We start from the raw sequence: 16398 nt of genomic DNA, 5'->3' as shown, positions 1-16398 counted from the left end.
ATTCTAAACAACTTTTAAAAAAAGGATTAATTTGGAGATCACACTTTTTTTGCATTATTTTCAGTACAGTATCCAACATGGAGACAAGAGAAAAAATGTACAGTACAAAGTTTATTTGATAGGAAACAAACTGTTCTCCCATGTTGTCAATAAGCCCAAAATATTAGTGAGTTTTTATCCATCTTAATTCAAATCTAAAGATGTTTTTTATGTGTGTGTGTGTGTGTGTGTGTGTGTGTGTGTGTGTGTGTGTGTATGTGTGTGTGTGTGTGTACTGCACATGTATTCATTAAAACAAGTCCAGTTGTGATTATTAGGTCACAGTAAACAGTGTGCATTTATTTATGTGTAGTATTCTTTATATAAAATCAACAGCGTGAAGTCCATTCAGGGTCATGTCGTGACACCAACACACAGCCCATTATCTCACTTCACAACTGCAGAGGAAAAGGTGCAAATTTAGCAAATGTCAGCTGGCTAGCTACTTGATACATGTTCATGATGGCCAACACTACGAATTGCTTTTTTTCTACAAATACCTCCAGGGTTTATGACTTAACTTTTAATAACTCTGTTGCTCATTAAAAATTTAATCGAAAACATTGATAAAATGCTGAGAAATAAAATGACTAAAATAATTTTGAAATCATTATGTTATCAATTTACAATACCAACTGACCTTCATTTTTTTTTCAAGAACCCTGCGTTTGTTGAATTTAACAAACTGGATAAACCTAAAACATTGCTTCTTTACACTGACCACATCGCATCCTTGAAATTGCAGGCAACATACTTGCAATCTGACATTTCAAAGACCTTAAATGCAGATTTAGAAATGTGAAAAGAGAGCTATGGGTGTGTAAAATATAAAATCAAGACAAACCTTTCCCTTCCACTTACAGGAAATGACTCAAAGCACAGAAAAAGGACGGTCAGATATAAACCAATTATAATACAGAGAAGCACTAAAGCCAAAGACCCCCCCCCCCCCACATTAATGACAGAACTGATTCCATTTCGCAACACAAGCTTGAGTCTACACTGACTGGAGTCACACTGGGCCTGTTCTTTCAGTGCAGCACTGGCAGCTACATCGTGTGATATGATTCGTATAAGTGTTTATGAAGGTTGTCTTTGGACAAACATGGATAACCGGGATGGATGTGTTAACACGGGGTTAATGCTTTATGGACTTTGGTCTAATGAATCGCTACCAGTGCTGCATGCGTTTTGACACAAATAGACCTCTTGTAACTGGGCACGATTCTTCTGTAACAATAAATGTCAGCCTAACTTCCACCCTGAACCTCTTTTAAAGTTTGCTGTGATAACAGTACGCCTGATGAAAAGTAAACCCTTCTTAGGTTAACTAAATTTCCTTTCAGCTACACTCCTGTCATCAGACATCTACCCTATCCCTACTAATGAGCTGAGAGGTGTCACACTCTTCTGCCTCATCCCTTTCTGAGTCAGTGTCTTCTGGAAGGGAGTCATCATAGCTCAGAATGGGTGAGTCGCAACGTGCAGGTGAGGCCAGGCACTGGGCAGTAGTGGTGGTGCCTGTATAGGACCATGGGCTCTCTGGTGGTGGCCATTGGATGGAGGACCTGAGCAGGGGAGTTCGCTCTGAGTCCACTTCACTCGGGGCTCCTTCTCCCTCTCTACGTCCTTGAGAATCATCTTCGGAATCGGATTCGGAGTGCTCTGGGTTGTTCCGAGTGACACGTTGTTTGCATACAGGACACGTCTTCTTTGTCTTTGTCAGCCACGGGTCCACACATTTGCAGTGGTAAGCTGCAGGACAGAAGGATTCACAGAATTATACTTCCATAATCACTATATTTTCTAGATGTCACACCCCTTCATATTTGCTTCATGAGGAAGCTGCTCCTTGTTTGTGAATGCCTGATCCTTCAAAGATACTGTACATCTTTCATGACCAATCATGACACAACGTCTTATCTCCAGTCGAGATTTCTGAGTCTTCCTCTCCTTTCGGCTTTTTGCTTCAGGGGTCACCACAGCGAATGAGTTGCCTCCATATAACCCTGTTTTCTGCATCCTCTTCTCTCACACCAACTACCTTCATGTCCTCTTTCACTACATCCATAAACCTCCTCTTTGGTCTTCCTCTAGGCCTCCTGCCTGGCAGTTCAAAACTCAGCATCCTTCTACCAATATATTCACTATCTCTCCTCTGGACATGTCCAAACCATCTCAGTCTGGCCTCTCTGACTTTATCTCCAAAACCTGTAACCTAAAAGCTAAAACCCAAAACCTATGTGCCGTCCCTCTGATGTACTCATTCCTGATCCTATCGTTCCTGGTCACTCCCAAAGAGAACCTCATCATCTTCATCTCTGCTACCTCTAGCTCTGTCTTCTGTATTTTCCTCAGTGACACTGTCTCTAGACAAAACAACATCGCTGGTCTCACCACAGTTTTGTACACCTTTCCTTTCATTTTAGCTGACCACCCAGAGCCTGTCTAAACTCCTTCCTAAAAGTCATGAAACACTCTTCCACCATGTTGTCCTCTGCTCTGTCTTTGCCCTCTTCATCTTCCTCACCACCAGAGTCATCCTACACACCACCACCCTATGCTGTTTGGCTACACTCTCACCTACCACTAGTGCGTGTGCCATGGTATGTCAACATTTTTGGTGATTTAAATATTATTTACTCAGGTACTCAGATCTTATTAATCTTTTTTCAGTTTTTTCTCCTCACCAGTTTTAAATGATATATCAAATCATTTATGTACAGATTTTTCCAAACATACCCATACTCCTATTTACAAATTCCAAAACATTCCCAGTTGTTAGTTTGAAAGCTGTTAATGGTTCATATTCTGAATCAATATTTATTTACAAAGAACACTAATGATTATTTCATTAAAAATTCAATATTGTGCCTTCTCAAAGTCAAACTGGATTTGTTGAGGGCCAGCAGTGGCTCAGTGGTAGAGTGGGCGGTAGAGCGGGTCGTCCTATGATTCAACATCGGCGGTTTGATTCCCGTTCCCGCCCCAAAAAAATACCCGGAGCACTGCCGAGGCACCCTTGAGCAAGGTGCCGTCCCCTTTACAAATTGCTCATTGGAGGCGCACCAAGAAGGAGCTGCCTGCCACTCTACCTCCCTTGCATGCCTACAGGCCCCCTTGTGTGTGGTTGTGTGTATTACACTAATATGCATGCGTGTGATTTGATTGACTAACAAAAACTAGAGTGTGCATTCTTAATTTCCCTTCGGGGATTATAACAGTGTATTAAATTAATCATTAATATCCGCTTTAATAATTTTAAACAATTTCCCAATATTCTTTGGAAATGGGTTGGTGTGGTTCATAATACGTATATCCATGATAATTACTTGGGAATAAAACATTTACCATGTGAGCAAGGTAAAACTCGCAGTTTGTCCCCTTCTTCATAGTCATCCAGACAGATTGCACACACATCATAGTCATCCCCTGAAACAAAGATGATATAAATGTTGAACAGTTAACACTCAGAATATTGTATAATCCAATTCTTGAAAATTTTCCTGTAGTATAAATAGGCTACAACTTATCTTATAAACTTTTTCTATTATTTAAAAGCTTTACAGATTATTCAAATTCACATGCAAAGAATATCTGATTCTTACAAGTGATTCACAAAAGCAAGGTAGTACAGTAACCGTCAAAAATATTTTTACCTTTATGGAACTTGTGGGTTGGAATTCGCTTCAGCTGTTCCTTGGACAAACGATTTTTCTTCAGTCTCTTTCTGTACTGTACACATCTTACAATCTGAAAAATGCAGAATACAGGTAAGACAGGTAAGTTGGTGAGAAGGTAATGTGGATAACAAGTTTCCAAGGCATAAGCTTGATAACATGCTATTTTAACTGAAGATAACATAGTTTCAAGTTTTTAAAAAATAACTTTTATTATTTAAACTTGGATTTAAGTGCAAATGCACTGTTTGAAAATCACGGACTAATTCTTCCTTTGATTCTGACAGGACGATCCTCTCTATTTAAACATGTGTTTCCCACTGAATAAAGGGGGTATCGTATGCAAACTTACCAAGATAACAAACATCACAATGAAGATCAAGCCAACTACTCCAGTAAAAGGTATTAGGTAGTACGAAAGTGGAAAAGGAAACTCTGGCTTAAGTATCACATAGGTCCTGCAGGCCAAGAAGAAAAATGCTATTAAATTACTATAATCACTGTCTGTGCAAATCACAAGTTGACAGTCTGATTTCTTGTTAAGACGGAAAATTAATATGTTGAGATGTATCACTTACCCGTGTCCTGGAATTATTAGTTGCTTGAGAACTTTGGAGGCGTATTCACTGGTGAATACAGAGGGGATGAAAATCTGCTCTGCAATAGATGCTAGAGAGGAAAGACCAACAAACAAAAAACAATTAAACTCAAATTTTTTTAAAGTGAAATTGTATAAATGTGTTCATTTTGATATTGTGTACATTTTATAGAGGAGAATAAATTACCATTGCTGAAGTTCATATTCAGCAGAGTGTCAGAGTACACATTGTGAACGATTGCTGCTTTGTACCCAGCTTGTTGTGCATTCAAGACCTGAAAATCAGTTGTCCAGTTCAGTTGAGCCCATCATTCATTTAAATCATGTACAGTGAAGACTTTCTTAAATTCTTTCAGAATAAAACAACAATAATAAGGAATGAGACTCATCAAATTCCCAAATCTCCTCTGCTAAACCAACTACCAGCCAGCTCGACAAAATTACAACTACACTTCTAAAAGAGGTATTCCCGTTATTAAATTACAGGACTTTCAATCAGATTTTAAAACAAATTACAGTACGGAGACTGCACTGCTAAGAATTACAAATGACCCTCTGGAACAAACTACTGGCCTCTGTCAGGGGGGGCAAACACCCTTAGCTTATTTAAGAGTACACTTAAATCCTTCCTCTTTGACATAGCTTATAATTAGGATCAACATATATTCCTTCTGATAAGCTGCTATAAGCCTAGACTGCTGAAGGTATTTTTCTCTCTCCCATTACAGGGAGTTACAGCAATGGCTTCTGGAGCTTCTGTTATTTCTCCTTCTTTCTTTGTCTTATTCCTACACTATTGAACCTTCAAGTACCTGCAAGATACTGCCTTAGTCTACTTGCTTGTCCTTGACAGGTGGGGAGCAAGTATAGATTGATTGATTGACTGAACAGAATCCTGAGTATGAAAGTGGTAACACATTTATGAGACAAATGACTGCTACTGCCTGCAAGCATTTTCATCTAACACAATGGGATTTGACAGATATTTATGTTGCACCGGTATAGGCTCCAGCTCCCCATGACCCACTATGGTGGAAAAGCGGTTCGGAAGATGATGAAGATGGTATCATATATCTAACCCTGTACAACATAGAACACATTCCATTTGAATACAACTAATGAATACTACAATGAATTTAAGTTTTACTGACCTTTAAATCAAAATTACAATCATTGCGTCTGATGAGAACAATGAAATTGGTGGAGTTTGGGTCACTTGATGATGGAGGAGGGTTTATTGGTGTGCAGCCATTTAACGGGTGGGAGTCCACCAAATGACCCTTTCACATAAAAAGAAAGCTGTCATTTTCATGGACCATCATTAATGCTTTTCACTTTGCATTCCACTCTCCATTGCTCACCATTAGCCCATCCTTTGGAAGTGAGGCACCAAACAAGGCAGGCAGATCCTCGAACAATAAGGAAGTTGTATTGCTGTAATACTGCCCAAAAAAATACAAATAAATACCACCACAGAACATTTTAATGAATCTTAACATTGAATTTCCTCAGCTAAGGATCCAAGATAACTTACAGCATAGATATAGGCATGTGTAGATGAAGGAATGGTTGTGCTCCAAAACAACACCGTGAAGCACCACACACCAAAGTGATTCATCCTTGGTTGCTGACAGTTGGACTAAACTGTTAAAAGACCATATGACATGTCACAATACACTTATAGTAGTCACAGCTTCCTGAGTCAGGTTGAAGATGATTTTGCACTTTCATTACAGCACAGCATTGGCATTTCAATCGAAATGCAAGTTTCCCCCAGCCTTCGTATGCTAATGGTGGACATAAACGTGACCGCCAATGACCAACCACCAACAGAACTAAAGAGGCCACTTAGATGAGAGGTAAAACATTTAAAGAAAATTACAAGAAAATAAAGTCCAGCAGATTGATTTAAACAACTTTGGATTGATTACAATGACCTGGATATATGACAACCTACACAGATAATTATACGGTATTTACTAAGTTGAGTACAGAAATATTGGTAATCTTCAGTGTTTGTGTGTTTGTCCGTTAATCAGTCCACCAAACTGTTGCAGATAGAAAGATAAAAGAAAAAGAACATTAGTCGGGCGGCAAAGGGGATGAAAATTAGATGATGACCTTGAGAAAACTAGGTCAAGGTCAAATTTCAACTTTTGTACTCATCACGGATTTTTGGAGGGCAGTCACGTGATACCGTACATGTATTCTATTGGCTGACGGCATCCGGAAGTGCGCTACATTTTGTGAGTCTCTGACTTCCTTGAGACACAAAAGTGCTTTAAACAGTCGATAAGAGTGTGGGAAAGGGTAATACAGATACAAGGTTGTTTAATATCAGTATGGAGGTGGTCTTAAATGTTTAAATTACCAAAAATAACAAGATAAATAGTTTGTCGCTCTATTGCAGTATTCGTTAATCGGATGTGGTTCCATGGATCACATTAACCACGAGGAACGATGGCGCACTGTATACATTTTTACACATCGCTGAAAACTGATGATATATAATCACAACACAAAAAGCAACATTTTCAGGAAGCCAGAGGCACAAAAATGTGTAGGTCAGGAGAAAATGTTGAATTCATGGGGTTTCGCGGGATGTTGCAGTCTCTGACTGCCTTGTTATTTTTGTAATGATAACCTGGTTTAAAAACTCCACTGTATTAGCACAACTCAAAATATGTGCTATGCTCAGTGTTTGGGGCAGAAAGCAAACAGATACAAAAGGTAAAGAACATAACAATATTAAATATACTTGCAGCTTTGGACATGGTCCACATGTGTGGATGAAAAGGTCGTTTTCTGCTCGTTTTATGGCTTTTATGTTGTTAAGCTTTTAAGTTTTCTATGGTTTCTAAGTGATTAGTCCATGGACTTTTCTAGATGCGTTACGCTCTGTTGGAAGCACTTGTGAGAACTTTGATATAAAAATGACAAAGTGCCAAATGAAACCAGAGATTTATAGGACTACTGATGGTAAAAGTAGAGTGGAGGACGAGTTGTAAAACTTCCTTGCTGTTAAAATTAGCACAATAAGTCAAGATGAGATTGTTGTTTAACAATTATGGCACCAAGTGGATCGAGTCGTCAAAGGAAGTTTTGTTGGTACGTCTCCCATAAAGGGCCACAAAAAAGACGCCAGCGACATAAAGCGTTGTCTCAGAGTCATAAATGAATGTGGGGAAACATTCCCAGACTGGTTTCTCACTACCTGGATGAGCTTCCGCCTGTGACATTAAAAATGACAGGACATTGTGAGCATATGTATATATGTATCAGAATAGTGGTTCTTATTTTCATTTATTGTGAATTTTAATCATGAATTTCTTTTAGTGTTTTATGTACAGTAATGTCTTGGTTTTTATTTTTCTTTTATTCTCTGGACCTTGAATCCGTAATAAAGTTGATCTGAGTCTTGTCGGTACCACTGCAAACTGACCATCATGTTAAAATCGAAAGTTATAGATAGCTCAGACAGAACGCTGCTAAACCTGTTAAATGTCGCTCCCCACTTCCTGGAAAATAAGGGTTTGCTTGCATCACTCCTATTCTTAACAAGATATAAGTTGGTTGAAGTACCGATGACTAGGTTAAGTAAATCAGAGTTATTTTTTATATTCACTACACAAACCATGTATAAAATAAAAAAGTCGTCGATTTATTTTGTGTGGGTTGACGGTAGCAGCATACCTTGGCGTTATCTCGTTAATATCCACATTGTGACGCTTTAAATCCATACTAATTGTCACTTGTCATAAGTTTCATGTACAACACTTATAATTTAAAAACAATACCTCGTACCTTATTTAACGATCGATTAATTTCCCCCCCCCCCTCCCCCCAAAAAAATAAACACAGGAAGGATTAACGTTTGGCCACTTATAGCAAATGTTAACATTACATACCAATAGCGTTACGAGATCTCCGTGACAGATCATATGCCTTCTTTGTACTCCGTGTACATTGTATCACACAAAATAACACGTCTATAAATCAATATTGTTTGGTCCGCAATAAAACACACAACTTTGCTTGTATGTTCGATTTCCCAAAGTTGCGCTAGCTTGCAGCTGTGAGCTTGTTATTGCTTCTCACTTCCCATTTCTTCTTCATTGACTGACAAGGTTGAGATCCACAGCGCCGCCAGTGGCCAGAAGGCCAAATAACGCCTTGGTCCACTGCTCATTGACGACAATGGCCTCTTGTGGTTTAAGAGTAGAGTAGACTAGACTAGAGTATAACTTTATTTATCCCTTAACGAGGTTCCTTCAGGGAAATTAATTTCTCCGTCGCACACAGCACAGTGAGTACACAAAACACAGAAAAAGCACACAGAAAAAGCACACAGAAATCACCAGCACATAGTAAGTAGTACTGTACACCAAATAGAAAGATTAATAAATAACCCATCAAGAATATACATATAGAAAATCATAAATAGGCATAGAAATAAAAAAAATAAACAGGCCTAGTTAAGTATGGGTATAGTGAAATGTATATAGTGTTTGCATTGTTTTTGCTGTATTGTTTGTGTCAATCCTCAGCTCTCGTGTGCTTTGTTCTTCATTTCCCCCATGGAGGAGTTGAGCAGTTTAATGGCTCGGGGGTTGAATGAGTTCTTAAGTCTGTTGGTCCTGCATGTTGGGAGGCACAGCCTCTGGCAGGTCAGGCTTCTCAGGCTTCTCTGGTTGTTGACAACGATGTGTAGAGGGTGGCTGACATTGTCCATGATGCCCAGCAGTTTGTCCAAGGTTCTCTTCTCTGCCACCATAGCCAGAGGGTCCAGCTTCATCCCGACCCCCAAGCTGGCCCGCCTGATCAGCTTCTCCAGCCTGGAGAGATCCGCCTTCCCTCCCCAACACACCACAGCGAACGACAGGATGCTGGCGACCACAGACTGAACAGAACATCCACAGGAGCTTCCTGCAGATGTTGATTTGCCCTCAGCCTCCTCAGAAAGTACATCCTGCTCTGTGCTTTCTTGTACAGCTGCCTCGTGTTGCTGGTCCAGTCCAGCTTGTTGTCTAGCCACAGCCCAAGATATGTATAGGTCTGCACAATCTCCTTCTCTTCCGTTCCTATCAGAACTGGTCTAGGTTGGGGTCTGTCCCTCCTGAAGTCAATGACCAGCTCTTTAGTTTTCAAGGTGTTGAGCTTCAGGCTGTTGCTGTGACACCAGTCAACAAAGTCCCCAGAAGTCCGCCGTGTACAGGGAGAAGAGGATTGGGGACAAGACAGCCCCCTGTGGAGCACCAATGCAGCTGACCACTGTGTCAGACGTGATGTCCTTTAGCCTGATGAACTGTGGTCTGTCGGTGAGGTAGTCTTGGATCCAAGCAACCAGGCCGGGGTCCACTCGCATTTGTAGTAGTTTGTCCTGTAGGATACAGGGCTGGATGGTGTTGAAGGCACTTGAAAAATCCAGAAAAAGGATCTTCACAGTGCTGCTTTCCTTGTCCAGATGCGAGTGGGCTCAGTGTAGCACGTGGAGGATGGCGTCTTCCACGACGACCTTTTCCCGGTAGGCAAACTGTAAAGAGTCCTCGGCATGTTGCACCTGAAGCCTGAGGAGAATGAGGAAGAGCCGCTCCAGAGTCTTCATCAGATGTGATGTGAGCGCCACTGGTCGGAAGTCGTTCAGCTTGCTGGGCCAGTTCTTTTAGGGAACTGGAACGATGCACGACGTCTTCCTGTGGGTAGGCACCTTCCTGAGACACAGGCTCAGGTTGGAGACCCGTTGTAGCGAATTCAGCGGCGCAGGCCTTGAGTAGATGGGGGCTCACTCCATCTGGTCCTGCTGCTTTTCGGAGCCGAAGCTTCCTCAGTTCTCAGTTCAGTTTAAATGAGAAGAAGAACAAAGTTACGTTATTAGTCCACCTGGGGAAATTATTTTCCTCACTCTACATTTACTGTATTTCTCACATACAGTGGAAGAAATAAGTATTTGATCCCCCGCTGATTTTGGCAGTTGTCATACTAAGAAATAAATTAACAGTCTCAGATTTTTATGGAAGCTTTATTTTAACAGTTATAAAAAGAATATTAAGAAAATTGAGAAAATTACATGAAATAAAAAATAAAAATTAATTTGTATGTCATTGAGGGAAATAAGTATTTGATCCCTGACCAACCTTGACCAATGTTGGCACCTACAGACCATTGACATACTCCTAATCCCACTGAAGTAATGACCTGCATAACCTGTATAAAAAGTCCGAGTCTGTCTATTACTGAGTCTGTGTGTAACCCAGTATTACTTTTACTGTTAGTTTATTATTTCTGTTCGAACAGGTTTTTTGGTTGAATACGGGGTTTCCTATGTGCCCTGAACGCACCTCTGTGCCAATCACACTCACACCTGCTCAGAGCTCATTAGCTTTTATGAGCCGCAGCCCTCTGCATGGAGAGGGAAGCTGTGGAAGTTGGGCGACAGGCTAGAGAAGTTTGGTGTTGAGCATGACGCTGTGAAAGTTTGCTACTGAGCGACACGCTGGAAAAAGTTTGGTGTTGAGCCACGGAGAGTGGATGTTTTTTCTTTTTGTTGAAGATAATCCTGGTGAGTAACATAAACCAGAAAATGCAAATTAATTATAAAACCAGTCGGGATGTGATTTTCTTTTCAAAATGTGATGGAAATGTGTTTTTCTTGTTGTTAATTGATCACTAAAAGTAACTGCTCTGTACAATTCTGTACAGGCTGGGGTTTATTTATGGGTGAAATCTGCACCAAGACTTGATGCCTTGACATGTGCGGACCACATGCCCCGTGGAAGGTGTACAGCGGATACAGTGGATACAGATACTCCTGAATGCTCCACCTGGTTCCCAGGAGGGTGGTAGAAGAAGAAGAAGAAGAAGAAGTAGTATACTTTATTTATCCCCACAGGGAAATTACGCAGTCACTCAATACATGCTGTTGTGTTAGTTCTTTTTAACAATCAATGTATACACCGGCCCCCTGAACACGGCACACAAAGGGGCCTGCAAGCATGCAGTTAGTACACATCAAGCAACACACGCCAGGGAGGCAGAGTGACGGGCAGCGGCTTCTGGAACGCGCCCCAATTGAGCAGCTTGTGGGGGGGACGGTGCCTTGCTCAGGGGCATCTCGGCGGTGGCTGGGGGGTGAGCTGACGCCTCCCACCGTCGGCTCACACTCCTGGTGGCATCCTGGCGGGAGCGGGATTCGATCCACCGATGGTTGGGGCGATCTGTCTACAAGACGTCTGCTCTACCGCTGAGCCACTGCCGCCCCAGAAGGATTACAAGTCCTTTAAGATTTTTTTATTAACTGAGATCTCAAGAATTTTTCTTTTTTCCTTTTTTGTTTTTGTTGTTACTTTTCCTAAGTCAGATCTGACATTAAATTGAATAACTTTGAACTATAGACATTGGATGAACATTGAAACCACAACTGAAAAGGACAGTTACAATGGTGTGGAAAAATATATTTTGTTATTTGTTCATGTGTGTGAAAAATTTTAAATGTTCATATTTGCTTGCTAAATACATTTAAATATTTACTTAAATTTTGTCCGTGTGTTATTAGAGTGGAGGTATCAAATTTCCATTCACCACCGCCAGTCTCCTTGAACTTAGTAGAACCTACATATTGGGTAGATATATACAGATATTTAGAGCCCAGTAGATAGAGATATTTAGGTATTTGTCCAGCCTACTCAATAAGAGGGTTACATGTGGGCAGGTGACAATTAATATAATATAATCTTTTCATAACTGTAAAAATAAAGCTGCCAATAAAATCAGACTGTTAATTTACTTTTCTTAGTATGACAACTGCCAAAATCAGCAGGGGATAAAATACTTATTTCCCCCACTATATGCAGGCCAGAGCACACACACAAAGGGCCTGCAAATCTACGAAGAGGCACCTTGACAGCGCTCAGGACGTTAACTTGCACCTCTCTAGCCACCAGTTTACACACCATTGGTCCATACTTGGTCTTTAACTGGCCACCCTCTGGCTTCAAAGCTAAGTCCTTGTGGTTTCCACTGAAGGATCAGGAAATAAAAAAAAAATGAATCTGTTTTTGTGTTTGTGTAATGTTTGAGTGATCCCAGGACTTGTGAATCAACAGAATTCCCCTTGCTGCGATTCGGTTCATGGCTACCAGAAGACAGATAGCTTGGTTCCCTACAATTATAAAGAACAGATAGAATACTAATTTATTCCTCACACAAAAAAAGAATTCCCCATGTTTCAGCAGCATAACGGAACCGTGTACTGACAACACACAATTAATTAGGCAATAAGAATAATAAGACCGTAACAGAACCCAGTCAGTCTGCAAAACAGCATCGATGGGTTGGATCAACTTGTCATCCATCAGAGAGTAACATGGTGTCTGAAAAGAACTCTCAGGCCTTCTGTTGCTAGGCCAGAGTTCCTTCAACGCTACAGTACAGTGGTGGGATCATGGCGCCATAGCAGTGTTATTGTATGCCATAACATTATGAGTGAATTCATTGCAAGATAACTACAGTGTTACTAAATGACCTTTTAAAAAATTGAGCTGTGAGCTGCCAGAGTTCAGTTTAGACTTGAGCTATCAGTTTTAGTATCATACTATTTAATGGATTATTAAACCATTTTTCAGCTCACCTAACATATACATACAGACACTAAGTTAACCTGCGGATGGATGAGGACAATTTATAATTGTGTTGTAAATATGCTTTGACATAAAAATTCAGTATGCTATCAAATGCACAGAAAACAAATTAAGTTGAGGATGCTGGCAGCATTTAATCCTGTGATCGTTTCATCAAATCCTACTCAATACAAAACATCTCTACTGTGGCTGCATTTTTACAAGCTGAACTATTAGCAAGTATCCTATTTACAGTACATGTTTTTCTGAATTTTCTCATTTTAAACAATTTATTATATTCATACTGCTCTTTGAACTGGTGTTAGGTAAACAGACTTTTATCCCAAAGTCCACCCAGAGAAGTTGTGCGTGTTCAAAAACGGAAGGAGAAACAAACAAACAGTTTTGTTGTTCAAATGTATTTGCCCTGATATTTTTAAACAGATCTGGGTTCTCTGTCCCTAACACAAAATGAATGAATGTATGAACAGTGACAGGGGGCAGGAACAACACGTTCAGAGAATCTCAGATATTATGCACGTCACTAGGCTCCACCTTAAGGATGGGACACTATACATTAGCTCATATACATCGTGGTGTTCTCTGATTGGTTGGTTCTCCCTTACACGGTTCTCCAGTCTGTCTCCAGTCTCAGTCTCCACCTACAACAGAGAGCCAAACAAATTACACAGCCGGCATACACCGCTAAACGGTGGACGCCCATTACACAATATATTTTCTAAATTCAAAAGTTATATCATTACTAAATAAAATACAAAGTAAATGCAAAACCTGAGAATATACTTGATTATATTTTCCTCACTGGTTATGCATGTGGACGTCCCTTGTGTACAAGTAACCCTATGGAGTGTTTAGTCACAATTATCTATATACCGTGTTTGTGGTGTTTCAACTGTGTTGTTTCCCACTGAATCTCTTGCTGTGAGAACTGCTTTATCTCCATCCTCTAAACAATATAATCAAATCTTTTAGTGCAAAAATGAAGAAAATATATTCTGAATATAGTGAAGGTCATTATTACTATTTGTTGGCCATAGCTTGTGAATAATTGACACAAAATGCTCTTAATGAAATTCCATATGTAAGAAATTTTAAACATTTTATGGCAAAGTATGTATGACATGATGATCGTGGTTCATGCACTTCAGCGGGAGCTGACTGAAATAGATGGCTCCACCGGTGGGGGACATCACGCTTGGTGTCCCTGCTGCAGTAACATCAACACAATCTGCCATAATGGTTTAAACCCTTGAAATATTTAATGAGTGTGCAGCGTACATGTTTAATTTTCTTTGTTTCTTCCCCAGGGTGTTCAGTGTAAAAGAGTCCATATCTCTTTGCCTATCAATTTAAAAGTTCTGTGGGATTATGAGTGGTGAATTAGGAGTAGCAGTCCACTCTACTGCTTTTTTTAAAGTATCAGACAGTACCACTGTATAGTTCTTAAACTTTGCATGATGTTCGGTTGTACTGTGTGATGAATTTCTTTGGTATTATTTGGCTCCCCGGACTGCGGTAGATGCTCAGGGGACAAGCAATGGCAGACAGTTTCCAGCATGTTCTGTGTCTTATCAACACTTGCCTCCTGTGATGCATAGTAGTGTGTAAATGTATAATGTGTCAGTAGTGTGGGTGAGAATAAAGACTGTGTTGGACTACACTGAACCTCTACTTTAGCTTGACGTTTTGAAATTCAGCTGACCATTGGCCATGACCATTCTTAACTTTGACACGAGTCAGTCACAATTGTTATTTTATGTTAAGCATGGGCACAAAATGTAACATTTTTCTATTCAATATACAGTATCTGTATTTGAAATGCTACTTTATTAATATTGTATCAGCCACAGTTTTCATTTCTATAATGAAATACAAAAACTTGAAGCTAATTGATTTTGAAATGCAAGAGGAAAAACCAACAAGCAACCTGAGTCATGGAAAACCTGACAGCTGTGTCTGCTCAAACAAAAAAAAATTTTTTTCAATTGCCATTTGTAAGCAATATTGGAATTTTGATGTAAAGATGAAGTTTTACAGAGGGGATTCAGCAACCAAGTGTTTACTGGAGGGGATGAGGCTTGTTAATATGCGCAGTATCTTGTTGAAATGAGATGGCATGTTTTATGACAAGGAGTCCTTGGAGCTGGAAAAGGCCATTGCATCTCATTCAAATGTGCTGAAGGAACTGCCACAACAATAAAAAGTCACATATAAGGTTTTAAGAACTTTAAGGCATGGGATGTTTTCATGACATGAATTAAATATACCATCTCCACTCCCATAATAGGCTGATGATGTCAGGCCTTGAAAACCTCTCCGGTTCTTTGCCTCCAATAACAGGCTCATACCCAGAAAATAAATTGATCATGAACTCTTCATTCATCAAACTTGAGTAGCCATACAGTTTGCTTTTCAATGAGTGTTTATCAAAAGACTGGATTTCAACCTATGCATGATAATATTCACCAAATGCTTCCATCATTTTGATTGTGTCCTTAATCCAGATCAGTGTGAAGTACAGTTAAGAGCGAAGAAGTGTGGTAATCTGTGAGAATTATAATTACTTAATGTAAAAGTCAGACTACAAGTATGAGTCATGTTTTTGGCTGTTAGTCCACACAGATGCACTGACAGAACACATGACTCTGGGAGGACAAGAGGAGATGGACTGTGTTTACATTAGTAATATCTGATGTTCAAAATCTGTCAAAATCTGTCACTGAGCCACTGGTTCAGTGGTAAAGCGGGCGGTAGAGCAGGTCGTCCCATGATTCAAGATCGGTGGTTCGATTCCAGCTCCTGCCCAAAAAAAATACCCCATTCTTAATTTCCCTTCAGGGATTATAACAGTGTATTAAATTAAATTAATGACAAATGATGTCTGGATTGTAATGTGAAGAAGCTGACCATATTTTAATGAGCTTGTTGCTGCTGTTTATGCTGACCCGGAAGCAAATGTATTGAATTATTATTATGCCTGTTTATTCATGATGGATGTTTACTCGCTTATTACTTGGTGTGAAGAAGACATGGTGAACCTTGTCAAATGACTCAAAGAGGGCCTAAATATACAGAACTGAATATACATGTATCCTCATGAATTAGATGATTATTGCAATTGTTCTCTTTAATTTGAGTCTGAAATTATATACACAACACAATAAGCCTGTTTGAAACTCAACTGACAATTTATTTTTATAATACAAATAAATACAAATTGTATTACATTGCAATAAGTAACAACGAAATCCGTTGTGTGCAATGGAAAATATGTGAATTTCAAGGTGAATTTAACAGAAATGGGATCAATTTAAAGCAAGTAAGAATGTAAAATTCTGAGGTTATGGTGAATCACAATTCCCAACATTGTTGGGTTTTTTGCACAGTTGGGAGCATATTCTACATCATGGGTCCAAGCATTTGCTGCCCATTAAAATCATGCAGT

The 16398-nt window shown here is 39.7% G+C and overlaps 1 protein-coding gene across 1 annotated transcript; it reads right to left on the bottom strand.

Moving 5' to 3' along the window:
* Positions 1–91: 91 nt before the first annotated feature.
* On the bottom strand, positions 92–8416 carry rnf167 (ring finger protein 167). Its single transcript, XM_068330912.1, has 10 exons — positions 8226–8416; positions 5852–5961; positions 5679–5759; positions 5469–5597; positions 4505–4592; positions 4298–4388; positions 4072–4177; positions 3699–3792; positions 3391–3471; positions 92–1794 (listed from the first exon to the last, which is right to left on the bottom strand). Exons 2-10 carry the CDS (start codon positions 5933–5935, stop codon positions 1400–1402), a joined length of 1149 nt encoding a protein of 382 aa, XP_068187013.1. The 5' UTR covers positions 5936–5961; positions 8226–8416; the 3' UTR covers positions 92–1399.
* Positions 8417–16398: the final 7982 nt, after the last annotated feature.

The sequence above is a fragment of the Antennarius striatus genome, chromosome 13 (genome assembly GCF_040054535.1).
Source record: "Antennarius striatus isolate MH-2024 chromosome 13, ASM4005453v1, whole genome shotgun sequence".
Classification (NCBI taxonomy): Eukaryota; Metazoa; Chordata; class Actinopteri; order Lophiiformes; family Antennariidae; genus Antennarius; species Antennarius striatus.
The sequence above is the reverse complement of the archived record's forward strand: the minus strand, read 5'-3'. Positions and strand labels throughout refer to the sequence as shown.

Coding starts and splice junctions, on each gene's coding strand:
- rnf167 (XM_068330912.1), bottom strand. CDS start 5,935: ATGAATCACTTTGGTGTGTGGTGCTTCACGGTGTTGTTTTGGAGCACA. Junction 5,598..5,678: donor TTCCAAAGGATGGGCTAATG/GTGAGCAATGGA, acceptor TTTATGTGAAAG/GGTCATTTGGTGGACTCCCA. Junction 4,178..4,297: donor CTAATAATTCCAGGACACGG/GTAAGTGATACA, acceptor CTTGGCCTGCAG/GACCTATGTGATACTTAAGC.